The sequence below is a fragment of the Lagenorhynchus albirostris genome, chromosome 11, assembly GCF_949774975.1.
Source record: "Lagenorhynchus albirostris chromosome 11, mLagAlb1.1, whole genome shotgun sequence".
Classification (NCBI taxonomy): Eukaryota; Metazoa; Chordata; class Mammalia; order Artiodactyla; family Delphinidae; genus Lagenorhynchus; species Lagenorhynchus albirostris.
The window spans coordinates 94,512,571-94,533,387 of NC_083105.1; the positions used below are offsets into that span (position 1 = coordinate 94,512,571).

The 20,817-nt window shown below is 40.3% G+C and overlaps 1 protein-coding gene across 1 annotated transcript; it reads right to left on the minus strand.

The window, feature by feature from the left end:
- Positions 1-568: 568 nt before the first annotated feature.
- Positions 569-20,520, minus strand: DDX47 (DEAD-box helicase 47). Its single transcript, XM_060166850.1, has 12 exons — positions 20,417-20,520; positions 19,644-19,737; positions 9,206-9,394; positions 8,887-8,958; positions 8,550-8,668; positions 6,941-7,012; positions 6,699-6,815; positions 5,999-6,145; positions 5,313-5,450; positions 3,566-3,636; positions 2,863-2,992; positions 569-1,153 (listed from the first exon to the last, which is right to left on the minus strand). The coding sequence occupies exons 1-12, from the start codon at positions 20,501-20,503 to the stop codon at positions 1,022-1,024; spliced, it is 1,368 nt and encodes a 455-aa protein (XP_060022833.1). The 5' UTR covers positions 20,504-20,520; the 3' UTR covers positions 569-1,021.
- Between the last annotated feature and the right edge of the window lie 297 nt (positions 20,521-20,817).

Below are 20,817 nucleotides of genomic sequence, written 5' to 3' on the forward strand. Positions count from 1 at the left end.
TGCGGCAAGCGGGGGCTACTCTTTGTTGCAGTGCGTGGGCTTCTCATTGCAGTGGCTTTTCTTGTTGCAGAGCACGGGCTCTAGGCGCGTGGGCTTCAGTAGTTGTGGCACGTGGGCTCAGTAGTTGTGGCTCGCGGGCTCTAGAGCACAGGCTCAGTAGTTGTGGTGCACGGGCTTAGCTGCTCCGCGGCACGTGGGATCTTCCTGGACCAGGGCTCGAACCCATATCCCCTGCATTGGCAGGTGGATTCTTAACCACTGTGCCACCAGGGAAGCCCCCCACAGAGGACTTTAATCCAAGGAGCCAGGGATGTGAATCTATTCAGGGATCTAAGAGACTCTGCTCCATCCCCAAGAAAAACACAACCTCCTTTCAAGCAGGACTTCCCTTTCAAAGCCATCCATCCTCTTGTTTCTTTGTTGATTTTTTTAAAGTCATAAATAATGTTTACCTCAAATTAAGGACAACCAATGAATCTGCCTTGGAATCACCACTGTCAGTTTCTTACCTATTAGGAAGATCTTACTAAATCTAAAAAGTCTGTAACCCAAAAAGGTCCTCAAGGAGTTTGAATTTTTTTTTAATAATATTTAAATTTATTATTTCCCATTTGGTCTCACGAAACACAAGCTGAGACTGCGGAAGTATCACTGTTTTTAGATCTAGAAGCTCCTTTCCTTTACAATCACAAGTCAAGGGCTTCATTAGCCCAGTCCTTGACTTGCAGCTGAAAAAAGCACAGGTCTGTGTGAAGGGATAGAAGAACGTATCTTACTAGTCAGGAGCAAGGAACCAAAGCTGAAGAACAGTCCGAGTCTTGACATCAGCACTTCAAAAATATTCTGCAGGCAACGATGTTCTAACACACGGAAAGGGGGATGAGCACTGAGTGAGCTGGGCAGATTCTGGACACAATTCTGACGGATTTCGGCCTGCAGCACTCTGGAGGGAGAGGTCCCATTCTCTCCTTCAATCCTCTTTACAGAACAGAAAGCAGAAGTCAAGTCTTTATAAAAGAGATTAATGGCCTTTCCGTTTCTTCATTTTTCCTCCAGCCACCTTGTTCCTGACACCAATTGCACCCTCCCTATCGTCACCATCCCCAGCAGCCTCCCACGAGCGCTTCTTCTTCTCTCCATGCTCCCTTAACTCCTGCAAGAAACGGAAAGCATGGGATTGAAAATGAATGGCTGTCACTGAGAGTGACACATCCTAGTCACTGCTCCTTAAAATCAAACACTAAGTAACTCCCTAACACCTCACATTAGCAAAGGAATAAGACCAAAATCCCAAGATACAAAAATGTTAATCTTATTAGTAATCAAAGACAGGAAGATTAAAACAATAAGCTATTATTATTATTCTGGCAAAGATTTAAGAGAATGGTAATACCTAGACCTGGTCAGGTGTGCGGACAGTCACATACACTGTCGCTCATCATGTAAAAGTGCTTTAGCTTTTCTAGGGGAGCAGTTTGACATTATGTATGAATTCGAATTTTAACTGTGTATTCTCCTCCACCCAACAATTGATTCTACTTCTAGGAATTTATTCTAAGGAAACAAGACAAGTGTGCAAAGCTGTACATATCAGGATATTCAACAGAGTTCTAGTTAAAATACAAAAAACCGGGAAAAGCATAAACACACATCAATGTAAATCACGTTACATATTCATGACAGAATTCTCTGTAGCCATTAAGAAATGATCCCATGAGAATTCTAAGATGCTAGCGTCTAAGATATCAGTTTCTAAACTTGCAAGCAGTGCTGTTTTTAAAAAACTTAATTCTCTCCCCTCAGATTACCAATTTTGAAAACATTGGAAAGTAATGAAATATACCTAATGCAAAGTCTAGAAGACCCAATTTGGTTTCCCTTGATGAGTCAGAAGGCAGTTAAGGACCTTGCAACAACTCCAAGAGATTACTCCTGCCACTGGTGTTTAGGAAAGTTTGGTAACTGAATCGATTCAGGGCTAAGACACAGCCTAGATGACATTTTTTGAATAAAGTTTAAAATGTGAAAAAAAAAAAAAAAGAAGTGATCGCATGAATCTCTGCTAGTTCAAATAGAAAAATGATATACATTTAGATAAAGTCATATACAATTAGATAAAGTCTAATTATGGCTAAGGAAAGAAAAATAGCCAACTGTTATCAATGGCTTTCTGCAGGGGGTGGCTTACGTGTTTCACTTACTATTTTAATCCTTTGTGTATTTTCTAAAAATGTTTCCCAACGCACATGCAATATTTTTATAAACAAAGATACCAAACAAAGAATTCCATGTGGGGAGAAAAACAAAAACAAGTCCACATCTCAGCTACTCAGAAAGCACCCCACGGGCAAAGTTTCTTCACCCCTCAGACCAGCACCCCAGAGAGCAGACGGCACTTTGGAAGGGGCTCCTTTAGAACCTTCTCATCGCCACTCCTACCGCCACCGCTACTATCAGTAACTATGCTGTTTACATCAGCTTGATCGATGCTCATAAAACCCTGTATTCAAGGTAACTATTGTTCCCAATCTACAAATGAGGAACTGACTCTGAGAGGTTAGACACCTTGTCCAAGCTCACAGTTCACAGCTGCACCTCCTGATCTGATCTCAAGTCCAAAGGTTTTTTTCTTGCCTCATGTGAAACATGAACAGTGGCTGGGAACGTGGTCACTGTGGTCAGACTGAGTCCAAACCCTGATTCAACCATTTAGTTGCACAGTCGAAAGCAAATTACCTACATCTGCACTTTAGTATGCTCATCTTAAATTTGGAATCAAATATTCCAAGTTGAGGGTTAACACAATAAAGTGTCTTGCATGTAAGTTAATTTCATTTGCTGGTGAGAAAATGCATTGCATACCATTCGGGCAAATCTTTGGGCCTCAGACACACGTTCTGTCAGCATCATAACCTCGTCATCCTGGGTTGGAAAGACAGGCAATTTCTTCCCAATTAAGTGTTCTATGCGCTGGAAGAGTTCCACGTCGTATCTGAAAAAGGAAAATTGACATGGCTCTGGCTGGCTGACAATGCACGTGTCTGTCCATTCCAAAACTATGACGCAACAGGGGCCACAGTTTTCAACAATATCGAACCTATTATTCCTTTTCAGAATACTAATTGCAATCTTCTGTGCACAGCCCAGCAGAAAACCACCCAACATACCCCTTACTCCCAGAAAAGCCCTGGGTACATAACAATTTGTTCCCTAGAAAACAAAATCAGAAATAGTTATTGTAATACTGTGAGTTGAGGGAATGGTCACTGTTCTCTGGCTCCAGCATTTAAAAGAAATAACAGGGTTTTTTGTGTGTGTGCTTCTATATGCCAAGTACTATACTACACATATGTAGTATAGTATATGCTCTTTACATATACATCTCCAGTCTTCATTAAAACCCTGCTAGACTGGTATTATTATTTCTATTTTACAAACAGTGAAGGCGGGATGAGGGAGGTTAAGTGACTGTTACAGTAAGTCGTGAAGTCAGGTTGCAAGTCTGTCTGCCCCACAGTTCTGCTCTTTTCTCTACATTGCTCTGCCCCAAAGTCGGGTCACTTACTGTGTGACAAAAGTAATAGACTTTCCAGAGCGCCCTGCTCGAGCTGTTCGACCTACTCGATGGATGTAATCCTGAAACGAAAACGGTAAGTAACTTTGAGTTAGCTGGAAGATAAATTTAAAACTGTATGTAAATTCTTCCTGCAAACCTTTGAAAGAAAACAGATTTGTGTTGGAATGTGGAGAGATGAACTGGCAATCTGTTACAGAGATAAATCTACTTCACTTTTCTTATTCTCCTCACAGCACAAAACTGACCCCCTTTTTCCTTTCTTTTATATAAAGACAAATCTATAAAGCAAATCTCCATGGACATAGCACAGGCAGAGGAAAATGGCACTAGATCTAGAGGCAGACCTGGGTCACAGATCTGCTTTTCCCACCGACCAGCGACACAACTGTCTACAAGTCCAGAACTTCTCTGAATCCTGGTTTGTATCTATAAAACAGGAACACAAATACATGGCCAAACTCACACAGAGTTACTGTGAAAATCGTGAGACAGGACCCTGTCTACAGCAGTTTAATACGAAGTCGAGACACACTAGTTGTTCACAACTGGGGTCAGTTTCATCCTCCCCAGCAGGCATTTGGAAATGTCTGGAAATATATCTGGTTGTCACAATGTCACCTGTGAGTAGAAGCCAGGAATTCTGCTAAGCATCCTACAATACAAAGGACAGCCCCGCAAGGAAGAATTCCCAGACCAAGATGTTAACAGTGCCGAGGCTGAGAAACCCTGGGATACACTGAGGACCACAGGCTGCCATTTCTCATCAGATAGACCGACAGAGGTGAGCACGCGGTGCGTCTGCGCCTCCGACGGTGAGCCTCTAACCCCTCTCCTGGGCTCCTTCATTCACATTCATTAATATCACATCCACAGGCATGTGCAAGATGAGGAGAATGAAAAGATCTAGAGCTTTCCCTATTTTTGACACTTAACTAATCAAGGACACACACACACCAAAAAAACTCCAATACTGTAACTAAGGAAAGACAGAAAACATTCCATTAAGAAATACACTTTGGATACGATGGAATAGTATTCGGCCATAAAAAAAGAATGACATCTTTCTATTTGTGACAACATGGATAGACCTTGAGGGTATTCAGCTAAGTGAAATAAGTTAGACAGAGACAAATACTGAGATCTCACTTATATGTGGAATCTAAAACAAAAACAAAAAAAACTGAGCTCACAGATACAGAGAACAGATTTGGTGGTTGCCAGAGGCAGGGATGGGTGTGTGTGAAATGGGTGAAGGGGGCAAAAGGTACAAATTTCAGTTATAAAATAAATAAGTCATGGGGATGTAATGTACAACATGCTGACTAGAGGTAATAATACTGTATTGCATATTTAAAAGTTGCTAAGGGAAAATGCTAAGGGAAAATGCTCATCATAAGGAAAGACATGTGTAATTATGAATGGTGACAGATGTTAACTAGACTTACTATGACCAATCTGCAATATATACGAATATTAAATCATTACATTTTACACCTGAAACTAATATAATATGTCAATTACATCTCAATTTTAAAAAAAAGAAAAGAAAAGGAGGAAGAAGGAGGTGGGGGAGAGAGAGAGAAAGAGGAAGGGAGGGAGGGAGGGACGGAGGGAGGGAGGAAAGGAGGAAGTGAAAGAAAGGACAGGAAAGGAAAGAAAGGGAAGAGAAGGGGAAAAGAAAAGAGAAAAGAAAAGCACTTTGGGGCTAGAAAGTCAGGTCAGCAACAGGACTCACCTTGGAATGGGTAGGAATGTCAAAGTTAACAACTACATCCACATGAGGTATGTCCAAACCACGGCTTGCAACATCAGTTGCTAAAAGAATGGAACGAGCTTTTGCCTTAAATTTATTAAGGGATCCTAGGCGCTTGCTCTGAGACGATGAAAAGAAGAAATGGAAAGAATTTTAATCTTGAAAAACTTGGAATCCAAGACACACAAACTAGACATACTAAATAAATACAAGAACCAAGAGAGAAATTTTTAAAAGGATGTTTCCCCGTTAGTCTGAACTAGGCTTCACAGGTCAAAAGGAAACATGGAAGCAATAAAAAGATATTTAAGACTAAAGCTAGAAAATACTAGCATGAAACAGAGTTTGTTAAACATGACAGAAGGATAACTGAGAAATAATCTACTGAAAGTCTTTAGAGACGAGAGTCACTATTACCATGAGGGCTGAATAAATCAACTCAGTAGCTTCCATCCCAGACAACTACCTGTGGAATATTTTAATTTGAGCCTCTTGCTATCCTGAAAGGAGGAAGTAGCATCCAAAGCAACACTTTAATGCCCATAAAATCAGGACAACTATGGGAAGATGCATTAATGTCATGTGTTGCTATTGCAGAAATCTCCTGCTACAAGATTTAGCTTTCTCATGCCCCCAGTTCACCACTAATGATTCCAAAGAATAGTTACCTGACTCATCTGTCCATGGAGGGGAATGGCAGTGAATCCAAGATTTCGGAGTAGCAAAGCTGTCCTCTGAGTATTGTTACAGGTGGTGCAGAATATCATAAAGGAGTTTCCAGCCAATTCATTTAGAATATAAACCAGGTAGGTATCCTAAGTCACAAAGCCAAAATAATATATGTAACTGAACCTGGAAGAAGGTTGGCGTCCTGGGCATACAGATTATGTAAAAGACTAAGCCCATAGCTGCTTCTCAGTTATCCAGACCCCCAGCCGCCAGCTTTGCACTCCTTAACTGGCATTATCATTATCATCTCTGTGAACCATGAGTTTCGCACACAGCCTGAAGCCGAGCACAAGGAGATCTGTACTCAGCAAGCACGCAAAGCCCTGACATCAAAGCACAAAACTAGGTCCTTTGTCCATAAAAAAGCCACATAATAAGCAGGCAAAAGAAAAACTACCTCAAGGATGGGGTTAGGAAGGGATTGTGTCATGACTTCATTACTGTGGTTTAATATGTTGTGAATTCCCGGAATGTTTGACTTTATCAGTGATAAAATAAAGCACGGCATGAGCTCTAAAACAAACAGAAAGGACTCCAATCTGTAGCACAGCTCTTAGCTAATCAAGAGTTGACACATTTTCAGATGTCTTGGTGAAGAAGGAGAGGGAGAGGCAGAAATGATCAAAGCAAACACTTTACCTTGAACTTAGAAGGAATAAAAAGATAATATTGCTGTAACTTTTCAACCGTCTGGTATTTAGAGGAAACGGCACATTTCACAGGATTCTTCAGCGCTGCTCGCTGAAGTTTTTGCACCTGAAGAAAGAAAACCTAGAGTAGTACACTGATTCCTAAATACTCTATTTTTATTATTGTCACTGTGACTGTTTCTACTTATCAATTCTTATAAAGAAGAAAAGAGAAATCCTAGAAAAGTTCACCTTCTTGGTCATCGTAGCAGAGAAGAGAAATGTCTTCCGATCTCGGGGAATCACTTTCAGGATCTTGTCAACCTAAAAGGCAGAAAGAGCAACGGTACCAACATAACATTTAGACTGGGCACCTGCAAATGCTGCTTGTGAAGATGAGGGGTAACAAACTAAATACATCACTGTGGGGATTTGGGGACTCAAAACGTTGATTCAGTTCAGCTAAAACTGACTGAATATTTACTATTTGATACCATACCAGATGCTACCAAAAAATAATGCCAGTCAGAGAAAAGCACAGTTTAAATCAGCAGAGTAGAGCTAATCTAAGAGAAAAGTAAAGAATAAGCATTAATCAACTAAATAAGCTATGATGAATGGGTCATCAAAGAAAAGATGGAAGAGGTTGAAATCAAATGAAATGGAAAAAGAAAATCTGTTTTTGGTATTTCTCATCTCTGAAAACAAAGTCAGTCTATATGTATGTATGTATGTATATATATATACATGTTTTTTGCCCAACTGTCTTTTTTAATTGACGTATAGTTGATTTACAGTGTTTCAGGTGTACAGCAAAGAGATTCAGTTACACATACATACATATTTACACTTTTTCAGATCCTTTTCCATTATAGGTTATTACAAGATATTGAATATAGCTCCCTGTGCTATACAGTAGGTCCTTGCTGTTTATCTATTTTATATACAGTAGTGTGTGTATGTTAATCCCATATTCCTAATTTATCCCTCACCCCCCAAGTCAGACTATATTTGAAAGAGGATGCTGAGACTTTACAATACCCAAGAGATGGAAGCAACCTAAATGTCCATCAACAGATGAATGGATAAAGAAGATGTGGTATATATACAGAATGGAATACTACTCAGCCATAGTAAAGAATGAAATGATGCCATTTGCAGCCACATGGATGGACCTAGAGATTATCATACTAAGTGAAGTCAGACAAAGACAAATATCACATAATACCACTTATATGTGGAATCTAAAATATGATACAAATGAACTTATTTACAAAACAGAAACACATTCACAGACATAGAAAACAAACTTATGGTTACCAAAGGGGAAAAGAGGGAAGGAAAATTAGGAGTTTGTGTAGGTATATGTATATACACACATACACACATATATATATGTGTATATATATATATACACATATTTATATATGTATGTATAACTGAATCACTTTGCTGTACACCAGAAACACAACATTGTAAATTAACTATACTTCAGTAAAAAATTAATTATATTAAATTTAATTTAAAAGCAACAAGGATGTATTGTACAGCACAGGGAAATATAGCCATTATTTTGTAATAATTTTAAATGGAGTATAATCTACAGAAATACTGAATCACTATGTTGCACCTAAAAATAATATAATAATATAAATCAACTATCCTTCAATAAAAAAGAAAGAAAAAATAAATAAAGAGGATGCTGAGGCAGACAGTGTAAAGAGCATCAAGAATGAAAAAAGCAGCAGAGATGTTAAATTAACCAACAATGGTTAAGTGCTCCACAAAAGCAGGTATGCAATGAACCAGATTTTGAACAGATTTTGAGATGCTCTAGGAAGAGGAAAGATGTTGAGCTCACCTCTGTCTCAAAATCCATATTCAATATTCGGTCTGCTTCATCCATGACCAAGTACTTGAGAGCTCTTAAGTTGAAACCTTTTGTATTTTCCAAGTGGTCAATTAGTCGACCAGGAGTTGCTAACAAGAAAAGTTGAGGAGAGAGGGCAATGTTTAAGAAAAAGGACAGAAAGAAAGTGACCACCCCCTCCCAACCAGAATTTCAGAAATTAAAAAAAATTAAACAAAAAATTAAATCCATTCTTTGAACTCTTTCTGCACAAAGAAGTTGCACCCAATATCAGTAGATTTTCTCCAATTCATCATCACCAGTGTCTTCTACCGTTGTCATTACTCACCTATTACTATATGTGGCTTTTTGGCCAGGGCCAGAGATTGAGACATTGAATCAATTCCACCTACAATCACAGCTACAGAAAGAAAAAGAATATTGAAAAGAGATCCTTAATTTTTTTCCATAGTTCACTGTAAAGCCAATGACACATTTCTACTTTCATTTTTCTTCCCTTACAATTACAACTTTCCCCGAAGCTAAAATACCAAATCAGCCCTTTAGGTCAATGAACTTATGTTAACGACACTTCCTTCCATTCTCCTTTCACACTCATTCTCAACCTGTGAAGAAATTCTGAAGATTCCTTTCCTCTGGACACTTACCACATTGCACCCCAATAGAAGACCCCAGGGCTTCAAACTGCTCTGAGATCTGAAAGGCTAGCTCCCGAGTGGGGGTGAGAACTAAGGCAAACAAACGCTGGGGCGTCTCCAGCAGCACATTCAGAATGGGCAGAGCAAAGGCCCCGGTCTTCCCAGAGCCGGTTTCCGCTAGCCCAATAATATCACGACCTAGAAGACAAAGAAAACACCTAATAGCAAAGAAGTGATCTCTGCACCATTCCCACATTATTCCACAAGGACCCAGTGCTGGCAGACAGTAGACCATGAACAAATATTTGATGAATTCAGGGGAGGGGGAGTTGATGAGACAGAAGACACGGTCTCTGTCTTAAATTAGCTCAAAATCCAGGGCTGAAATACACAAATATGTTCTAATATGATAGGTCCCTACAGGATACAGTGAGAACAAAACGGAATGAGCAACCTACTGCCAGGAAGAGTCAGGAAAGGTTAACAGAGGTGATGAGTAAATTAAATCTGTAAGTAAGCAAAGAAGGAAAGGAAGGGCAGTCCCTTATGAGGAAAGATGCTTTAAAGAACACAGCATGGGACTTCCCTGGTGGCGCAGTGGTTAAGAATCCGCCTGCCAATGCTGGGGACACAGGTTCGAGCCCTGGTCCGGGAAGATCCCAAATGCCATAGAGCAACTAAGCCCGTGCACCACAACTACTGAGCTTGCGCTCTAGAGCCTGTGTGCCACAACTACTGAGCCTGCGCTCTAGAGCCCAAGCTCCGCAACAAGAGAAGAAACTGCAATATGAAGCCTGTGCACTGCAACGAAGAGTAGCCCCCGCTCTCCACAACTAGAGAAAGCCCACGCACAGCAACGAAGACCCAATGCAGCCAAAAATAAATAAATTAAATAAATTAATTTTAAAAAAAGAACACAGCATGAGTTCAGAGAGGGAGAAGTACAACGTGGCCAGAACACAGAAGTCAAGGGGGAAAGGGAGAAGAATAAGGAAACCCACAGCCATACTAAGGAGTTTTGACATCTTCCTATACGAGAGAGGAACTGAAGGATTTTAAGCAGGGAATATCATGACCAATGTTATTCATTAAGAAGATAAACCCCAGGCCTGATGGCATAAGAAGGACCCAAGCAGCTTAACAGTAAAGCCACTTACACTGCTCCTTCTGAGGGAAGAATGCCAGCAGTAATACCTTAAGAATGGATCCCCATGGTTTGTTGTCACCAATCAAGCCATAACTGAGAAGACCTGGCAATCAATTTCGAAGCCAAGACCACCGCCTCTGTGCTGCAGCTCCCAAAGTAGCTGAGCACGAGGACAGCACCCAGTGGGAAGCCTTCCTGTCGAGTAATGACTTCCACAGTTGACTGCTGAGGCTTCCTCACCTAGAGAATAACCCCCTTCCCCTGAGGTAACCTGAATATGACTCTCTTCCCTACAACTTAAAATGAACTAAAGTGCAGAATGGGGAACACACAGGAAAATCAGAGCTCAGTTAGGGTACCAGGGGAGCTATGATGGTGGCCTGAATGGAGGCCAGCTGAAGCGAGAATTACAAAGTACGGAAAGAGGTCCGTGGAACCAGAGAGTTGGCACCGCAGGCAACACCTTTGGTATTTATGCCTTATGTCTTTTTCGCACCTTAATTCACTGGCAAGCATCCCTCGTACCAAGTTGAGCCAAGTGGCTAACAGGGTCTTGGTGCTCTGGCTGGGTGTCAGGCCTGAGCCTCTGAGGTGGGAGAGCCGAGTTCAGGACACTGGAACACCAGAGACCTCCCAGCTCCACGTAATATCAATCGATGAGAGCTCTCCTAGAGATCTCCGTCTCAATGCTAAGACGCAGCTCCACTCAACGACCAGCAAGCTCCAGTGCTGGACACTCTATGCCAAACAACTAGCAAGACAGGAACACAACCCCACCCATTAGCAGAGAGGCTTCCTAAAATCATAAGTTCACAGACACCCCAAAACACACCACCGGATGCGGACCTGCCCACCAGAAAGACAAGATCCACCCTCATCCACCAGAACACAGGCACCAGTCCCCTCCACCAGGAAGCCTACACAACGCAGTGAACCAACCTCACCCACTGGGGTTAGACACCAAAAACAACAGGAACTACGAACCTACAGCCTGCGAAAAGGAGACCCCAAACACAGTAAGCTAAGCAAAATGAGAAGACAGAGAAACACATAGCAGATGAAGGAGCAAGAAAAAAACCCACCAGACCAAACACATGAAGAGGAAATAGGCAGTCTACCTGAAAAAGAATTCAGAGTAATGACAGTAAAAATGATCCCAAATCTTGGAAATACAATGGAGAAAATAAAAGAAACATTTAACAAAGATGTAGAAGAACTAAAGAGAAAACAAACAATGATGAACACAATAAATGAAATTAAAAATTCTCTAGAAGGAATCAATAGCAGAATAACCGAGGCAGAAGAACGGATAAGTGACCTGGAAGATAAAATAGTGGATATAACTACCGCAGAGCAGAATAAAGAATGAAAAGAATTGAGGACAGACGCAGAGACCTCTGGAACAATATTAAACGCACCAACATTCAAATAATAGGGTTCCCAGTAGAAGAACAGAAAAAGGAAGGGACTGAGAAAATATCTGAAGAGATTATAGTTGAAAACTTCCTGAACATAGGAAAGGAAATAGTCAATCAAGTCCAGGAAGCAGAGAGAGTCCCATACAGGATAAATCCAAGGAGAAACATGCCAAGACACATATTAATCAAACTATCAAAAATTAAATACAAAGAAAAAATATTAAAAGCAGCAAGGGAAAAGCAACAAATAACATACAAGGGAATCCCCATAAGGTTAATAGCTGATCTTTCAGCAGAAACTCTGCAAGCCAGAAGGGAGTGGCAGGACATATTTAAAGTAATGAAAGGGAAAAACCTACAACCAACGTTACTCTACCCAGCAAGGATCTCATTCAGATTCGATGGAGAAATCAAAAGCTTTATATTCAAGCAAAAGTTAAGAGAACTGAGCACCAAGAAACCAGCTTTACAGCAAACGCTAAAGGAACTTCTCTAGGCAGGAAACACAAGAGAAGGAAAAGAACTACAATAACAAGCCCAAAACAATTAAGAAAATGGTAATAGGAACATACATACTGATAATTACCTTAAATGTAAATGGATTAAATGCTCCAAACAAAAGACACAGACTGGCTGAATGGATACAAAACAAGACCCGTATATATGCTGTCTACAAGAGACCCACTTCAGACTTAGGGACACATACAGACTGAAAATGAGGGGATGGAAAAACATATTCCATGCAAATGGAAATCAAAAGAAAGCTGGAGTAGCAATTCTCATATCAGACAAAATAGTCTCAAATAAAGACTATTACAAGAGACAAACAAGGACACTACATAATGATCAAGAGATCAATCCAAGAAGATATAACAATTATAAATATTTATGCACCCAACATAGGAGCACCTCAATACATAAGGCTAATGCTAACAGCCATAAAAGGGGAAATCAACAATAACACAATAATAGTAGGGGACTTTAACACCCCACTTTCACCAATGGACAGATCAACCAAAATGAAAATAAATAAGGAAACACAAGCTTTCAATGATACACTAAACAAGAGGGACTTAATTGATACTTATATGACATTCCACCCAAAATCAACAGAATACACTTTCTTCTCAAGTGCTCATGGAGCATCCTCCAGGAGAGATCATATCTTGAGTCACAAATGAAGCCTTCGTAAATTTAAGAAAATTGAAATCGTATCAAGTATCTTTTCTGACCACAATGCTATGAGACTAGGTATCAATTACAGGAAAAAAACTGTAAAAAATATAAACACATAGAGGCTAAAGAATATGCTACTAAATAACCAAGAGATCACTGAAGAAATGAAAGAGGAAATAAAAAAATACCTAGAAACAAATGACAATGAAAATATGACGGACCAAAACCTATGGGATGCAGCAAAAGCAGTTCTAAGAGGGAAGTTTATAGCAATACAATCCTACCTCAAGAAACAAGAAAAATCTCAAATAAACAACCTAACCTTACACCTAGAGCAATTAGAGAGAGAAGAACAAAAAAAAAAAAACACCCTAAGTTAGCAGAAGGAAAGAAATCATAAAGATCAGATCAGAAATAAATGAAAAAGAAATGAAGGAAATGATAGTAAATATCAATAAAACTAAAAGCTGGTTCTTTGAGAAGATAAACAAAATTGATAAACCATTAGCCAGACTCATCAAGAAAAAAAGGAAGAAGACTCAAATCCACAGAATTAGAAATGAAAAAGGAGGACTAACAACTGACACTGCAGAAATGCAAAGGATCATGACAGATTACTACAAGCAACTATATGCCAATAAAATGGAAAACCTGGAAGAAATGGACAAATTCTTAGAAAAGCACAACTCTGAGACTGAGCCAGGAAGAAAGAGAAAATATAAACAGGCCAATCATAACCACTGAAATTGAAACTGTGACTAAAAATCTTCCGACAAACAAAAGACCAGGACCAGATGGATTCACGGGTGAATTCTATCAAACATTTAGAGAAGAGCTAACACCTATCCTTCTCAAACCCTTCCAAAATATAGCAGAGGGAGGGACACTCCCAAACTCATTCTATGAGGCCACCATCACCCTGATACCACAACCAGACAAAGATGTTACAAAAAAAGAAAACTACAGGTCAATGTCACTGATAAACATAGATGCAAAAATCGTCAACAAAATACTAGCAAACAGAATCCAGCAACACATTAAAAGGATCATACACCATGATGAAGTGGGGTTTATCCCAGGAATGCAAGGATACTTCAATATATGCAAATCAATCAATGTGATACACCATATTAACAAAATGAAGGATAAAAACCATATGATAATCGCAATAGATGCAGAAAAAGCTTTTGACAAAATTCAACACCCATTTATGATAAAAACTCTCCAGAAAGTAGGCATAGAGGGACCTAACCCTTTAATAAAGGCCATATATGACAAACCCACAGCAAAAATCATTCTCAATGGTGAAAAACTGAAACCATTTCCTCTAAGATCAGGAACAAGACAAGGTTGCCCACTCTCACCACTCTTATTCAACATAGTTTTGGGAGTTTTAGCCACAGCAATCAGAGAAGAAAAAGAAATAAAAGGAATCCAAATCAGAAAAGAAGAAGTAAAACTGTCACTGTTTGCAGATGACACGATACTATACATAGAGATTCCTAAAGATGCTAACAGAAAACTACTAGAGATAATCAATGAATTTGGTAAAGTAGCAGGATACAAAATTAATGCATAGAAATCTCTTGCATTCCTACAGACTAATGATGAAAAATGTGAAAGAGAAATTAAGGAAACACTCCCATTCACTACTGCAACAACAAGAATAAAATACCTAGGAATAAACCTACCTAAGGAGACAAAAGACCTGTATGCAGAAAACTATAAGACACTGATGAAAGAAATTAAAGGTGATACAAACAGATGGAGAGATATACCATGTTCTTGGACTGGAAGAATCAACATTGTGAAAATGACTATATTACCCAAAGCAATCTACAGATTCAGTGCAATCCCTATCAAACTACCAATGGCACCTTTCACAGAACTAGGACAAAAAATTCACAATTTGTATGGAAACACAGAAGACCCCAAATAGCCAAAGCAATCTTGAGAAAGAAAAACGGACCTGGAGGAATCAGGCTCCCGGACTTTAGACTATACCACAAAGCTACAGTAATCAAGACAGTATGGTACTGGCACAAAAACAAGTATAGATCAATGGAAAAGGGTAGAAAGCCCAGAGATAAACCCATGTACATGTGGTTACCTTATCTTTGATAACAGAGGCAAGAATGTACAATGGAGAAAAGACAGCCTCTTTAATAAGTGGTGCTGGGCAAACTGGACAGCTACATGTAAAAGAATGAAATTAGAACACTCCCTAACACCATATACAAAAATAAACTCAAAATGGATTAAACACCTAAATGTAAGCCCAGACATTATAAAACTCCTACAGGAAAACATAGGCAGAACACTCTATGACAGCAAGATCCTTTTTGACCCACCTCCTAGAGAAATGGAAATAAAAACAAAAATAAACAAAGGGACCTAATGAAACTTCAAAGCTTTTGCACAGCAAAGGAAACCATAAACAAGACGAAAAGACACCCCTCAGAATGGGAGAAAATATTTGCAAATGAAGCAATTGACAAAGGATTAATCTCCAAAATATACAAGCAGCTCATGCAGCTCAATATCAAAAGAACAAACAACCCAATCCAAAAATGGGCAGAAGACCTAAACAGACATTTCTCCAAAGAAGATATACGGATTGCCAACAAAACACATGAAAAGATGCTCAACATCACTAATCATTAGAGAAATGCAAATCAAAACTACAATGAGGTATCACCTCACACCGGTCAGAATGGCCATCATCAAAACATCTACAAAAAATAAATGCTGGAGAGGCTGTGGAGAAAAGGGAACCCTCTTGCACTGTTGGTGGGAATGTAAATTGATACAGCCACTATGGAGAACAGTACGGAGGTTTCTTAAAAAACTAAAATTAGAACTACCATATGACCCAGCAATCCCACTACTGGGCATATACCCTGAGAAAACCATAATTCAAAAAGAGTCATGTACCACAATGTTCACTGAAGCACTATTTACAATAGCCAGGACATGGAAGTAACCTAAGTGTCCACTGACAGATGAATGGCTAAAGAAGATGTGGCACATATATACAATGGAATATTACTCAGCCATAAAAAGAAACAAAATTGAGTTACTTGTGGTGAGGTGGATGGACCCAGAATCTGTCCTACAGAGTGAAGTCAGAAAGAGAAAAGCAAATACCGTATACTAACACATATATATTTAATCTAAAAAAAAATACAAAACGGTTCTGAAGAATCTAGGGACAGGACAGGAATAAAGACGCAGACGTACAGAATGGACTTGAGGACACGGGGAGGGGGAAGGGTAAGCTGAGATGAAGTGAGAGAGTGGCATTGACATATATACACTACCAAATGTAAAATAGATAGCAAGGGGGAAGCAGCTGCATAGCACAGGGAGATCAGCTCGGTGCTTTGTGACCACCTAGAGGGGTGGGATAGGGAGGTTGGGAGGGAGACGCAAGAGGGAGGGGATATGGGGATATATGTATACGTATAGTTGATTCACTTTGTTATACAGCAGCAACTAACACAACAATGTAAAGCAATTATACTCCAATAAAGATGTTAAAAAAAAAGTCATAGATAAAACTTACTGAAATTATTTCTTACAATTCTTTAAACAGGCATTTAAAATTGTTACTGTTGATTATATTCAGAGAAATAGAACAGATACTCTATCTGCATAACTTTTGCTCTCAGTTTGGAACATGAACAACAAAATGCCGTGATTAATGATTTTTACTAATCTTTTTGTTTTCCTGCAGATAGTTGGCATAAAAATGGGCTATCAAGCACATCAAGTTGAAGTAAGTAGGAATAAAATACATCAAAATCCTTAAGTTGAGTCAACTACAGAGTCAGAATATGATACTCCACTGGACAAATTTGCATCCAATTTTGGGGGGCAATTTTTGGTCATCAAAATAAGTGCATTTCCCATTAAGTTGGCAATAAAGCTTGAGGGAGAAAGATCATATTGTTTACTGTAAAACTGATACGATAAAGATTATATGAGATCACATGTATAGATACAGATATGTAAACTGTGATTGGATTTCAAATAACAGAATTATGAATTTCAAATTTTCGTTTATATGCAATAAAAGTTGATAGTACAGTATAGATCCAAATCTCTAGGCCATAGGCAGATAACCTGCTGTTAACATCAGTGATTGGAATTTTGTTTAAATAACAGCTATATAATTAGGACCACATTGCCTGACAAATGTCTGGCACATACAGCTTCCTAGGTTTCACACACCTTGGAGAGAAAGAAGGAAACATCTAACAAAAGCTGATAATAGCCAAAACAATGTGGAACAATAAGACCTTCCTTCCTTCCTCCCTCCCTCCCTCCCTTCCTTCCTTCCATTCTTCCATTTATTTTTTTGTCTTTACGTTGGAGAATATGTGTTAAGTGAGCTCTCTGATGTCTTGCCTTGAGGCTCATTTTATGCTTCTAAAACTGAATAATGGGATGGCACACCAGACTGCAGTGGGGAATTTTCCTTTGTAATCAGAGCTCTGAGGAGATATGTTATATTGTATCATATTAGAAAAATTAAAAAGGTCATCCATGCCTTTCCCGACTATTCTGTTCTCCCTTAGTGGGCAAGAGTCGAATTTCCTGAGGAAGGATGCTCTCTGTCAGGCAGACAACCCAATGCCCAACCAAAATAAATGAATAAACAGATTAGCTAATTAATTAATTTAAAATAAAGAAATAAATCAAAGGCTCCACTTTGCTACTTTATCACAGACTGCCTTTCAACCTTAAACACCAGGCTCTGCCTGGGGATCTCAAGCCCTCTTTAGGTGGTTTTTCAAGAGCTGCTTCCGTAACACTAGGCCTGACGTTAAATGTTACGTGGCCGGTTAGAGACTGAAAAATCATCAAGCTGTAAAAGTCTATGTTGTTGCTGAGACTCCAGAGGACTAAGCAGTATTGGATAATAAACTCAAGTTGTATGAGAACTGGAACATTACAAAGCATTACAACATGAAATTCTAATTTATTTGAATCAACACATATATGATTATTCACAAAATAACCTCTCTCGTGAGTGTTATTTTGTTTCTATAGACCTTTGGAATCATTCTTATGTAGAAAGTTCATAGGTGTGATGTACACAATTTATTGTTTCTGCTGGTGTTAGTACTGTTGACCTGTTACTTATTCTCATCATATTTTCCATGTACATTTTTGCAAATATAAATGTAAAGTTCACGTATTCTCAAAATTGTTAAAAATATATTGAATACATTTTCTTTCTTCATGCGACTTCCAAAAAAAAAAGGAAAGAGAAATTAACACAACATTGTAAATCAACTATACTTCAAGAAAATAAAAAAATAAAAGAAAGTAACAAAAGAAAATGTGATTGACACAGAGGTTTCTAGCTTGGGAAACTCAAAAGCCATATACTGAGATAAGGGCTACAGGGAAATTAGTTCTGGTGAGAAAAATAAGGACTCTGTTTTGGACATAGGGAACTTGAGATTCCTGCAGTAAGCTTAGAGAAAAGTATCTAAAAACCAGTTGGACATACTTGTTTGGAGCTCAGCAAAGAAGTGTGGGCTAGAAATATAGACATGGGAGCCATGAGCATCTGACCAGTGCTCATGTGTGCTCCCCCAGGAGAAGACACATTAGAATAAACTATTAAGTTTTTTTTAAATTAATTATTATTATTATTATTTTTTACGTTTGGCTGCACTGGGCCTCCATTGCTGTGTACGTGCTTTCTCTAGTTGCGGCAAGCAGGGGCTACTCTTTGTTGCGTTGCACAGGCTTCTCATTGTGGTGGCTTCTCTTGCTGCGGAGCACGGGCTCTAGGCACGCAGGCTTCAGTAGTTGTGGCTCACGGGCTCTAGAGTGCAGGCTAAGTAGTTGTGGTGCATGGGCTTAGTTGCTCCCCGGCATGTGGGATCTTCCCGGACCAGGGCTCAAACCCGTGTCCCCTGCATTGGCAGGCGGATTCTTAACCACTGGACCACCAGGGAAGTCCCAGAACTATCTATATATGCCTAGGTCCCATGCCTGGAAATTCTAATTCAGAAGGTCTAGGTTGGAGCCCAGAAATCGCTAGTGTTTTAAAAGTTCCACAGGTGATTCTAATGAGCACTGGCTGAAACTCACTGATGCAGACAGTATTAAAGCTTCAGGACTGGATGAGAAATCTTAGTAACATTTTAGAGTGAGAAAAAAGGATAAAGACAGAATTAACACCGCAAGGCAAAGGGAAAAGAGCCAAAGGAAACTGAGAAAGAAAAGGCTAGGAAAACAGAAGACAACAAACCCCCTCGTAGAAAGTAAGCTCCGTAAAACTGGAGAATTACTGTTTCAAAAACCAATAAGCCGTGCTTCCCTGGTGGCGCAGTGGTTGACAGTCCACCTGCCGATGCGGGAGACGCGGGTTCGTGCCCGGTCCGGGAGGATCCCACATGCCGCGGAGCGGCTGGGCCCGTGAGCCATGGCCGCTGAGCCTGCGCGTCCGGAGCCTGTGCTCCGCAACGGGAGAGGCCGCAGCGGTGAGAGGCCCGTGTACCGCAAAAAAAAAAAAAAAAAAAAAAAAAAAAAAAAAAGCAATAAGCCACAAACTTTTTATCTTTAGGGACCATATTTTATTTCACTTGACGTATGCAAAGCAATAGCTCTCAAAAGTGGTATTTAATTGAATATGTGTAACTTCATACTGAATCTGAAACAGGCCACACACTTAATTTCAACCTACCCTGTAAGGCCAAAGGAATAGCTTCAATCTGGATCTTTGTTGGCTTTGTCCATCCCAACTGGTCACAAGCTTCACACAACACATCTGTCACACCCTTAGAATTCGGAAAAACACAGTTTAGCAAAGGAAAACACACACTCACCTCCCACATAATTAAATGACTGTTAGGGCCGCCTTGCTGGCGACATGTGCGTCCCCTACGCTTTGATTCAAAAGGTTTTTGTTGTGAGTCTACCCAGTCTTCTCCTTAACTCTGAGAACTGGGACAGGAACTTAAGACTTACCAATCACTCTCCACTCGCCGGGGCCAAAGCCAAGTTCTTTGCCTGTGTTACTTCATTTAATCTAAACAGCTCTATGCGGTACTTATCATAATCCCCAAGTTACAGATGTGGAAAGTGAGGCACCGAGATAACTTGCCTCTAGTCAGTGACTGGGTCAGAATTCAATACCGGTTCATCTGAATCCAAAGCCCAAGATACACAAAATTCGGATTCGCCGCATGGACAACACCCTGCACAGACACAACGCTGCCACACCGAGGTGGAATTCAAAAGGGCAAATGGGGGCTCCCGGGCACCGGCCGCCCTCCCACTACCCAAACTCAGAGCCGAGGGAGCTCGTCCGGAACCCGAGCTTCGGACACCCTGGGGGAAACCTGAGCTAGGCCCCGGCTGTTTTTTGCACACCAGCGGCCTGTATCGAAGGCAACCGTACTCTGCCCACGCCTGGCGCCAGTAGGAAAAAGGGAAACCGGCGTCATCTACACTTACCAGGTCTTTAAAGGTTTTCGTTTCCGCCTCCTCCACCGCCATCTGGGGCACCTCAGCCGGTGAATCGCGCTCCTCGGACGCCGCCATGCTGTCCGCGGGCTCCGGAAGTGGGTCGGCGGCGCGCGGGATGCTGGGAAATGTAGTTCTCGTTCTCCCGGGTGGCGTGTTGTGGGCGCCCCCTGCGGGCTTGGAGGGGTTTCGCGGAAAAGCAGTTAAAAACAAAAATTAGGTATGGGTATAAGCGTTTGGAGTTGCGGAGCTGAGCCAAGTGCAGAAGGGCCTGATGACCAGGACCTCTAATCTGCCCTTTAGGTCCCTTTAGAAAGTTTTCCCCACCTTTCACAACCGCTGTGCTCCTCCCTCTTCTAACCATAGAGTTTTGAACATGTTCATATTACAGT

What these genes read in the sequence shown, in the direction of transcription:
- DDX47 (XM_060166850.1), bottom strand. Translation starts at nt 20,503, where the DNA reads ATGGCGGCGTCCGAGGAGCGCGATTCACCGGCTGAGGTGCCCCAGATG. An exon ending in TATTCCTTTGGCCTTACAGG is followed by an intron (nt 9,395 to 19,643) that starts GTAGGTTGAAAT and finishes TTTGTCTTCTAG; the next exon opens with GTCGTGATATTATTGGGCTA. An exon ending in CTGCTACGATGACCAAGAAG is followed by an intron (nt 6,816 to 6,940) that starts GTGAACTTTTCT and finishes TTCTTTCTTCAG; the next exon opens with GTGCAAAAACTTCAGCGAGC.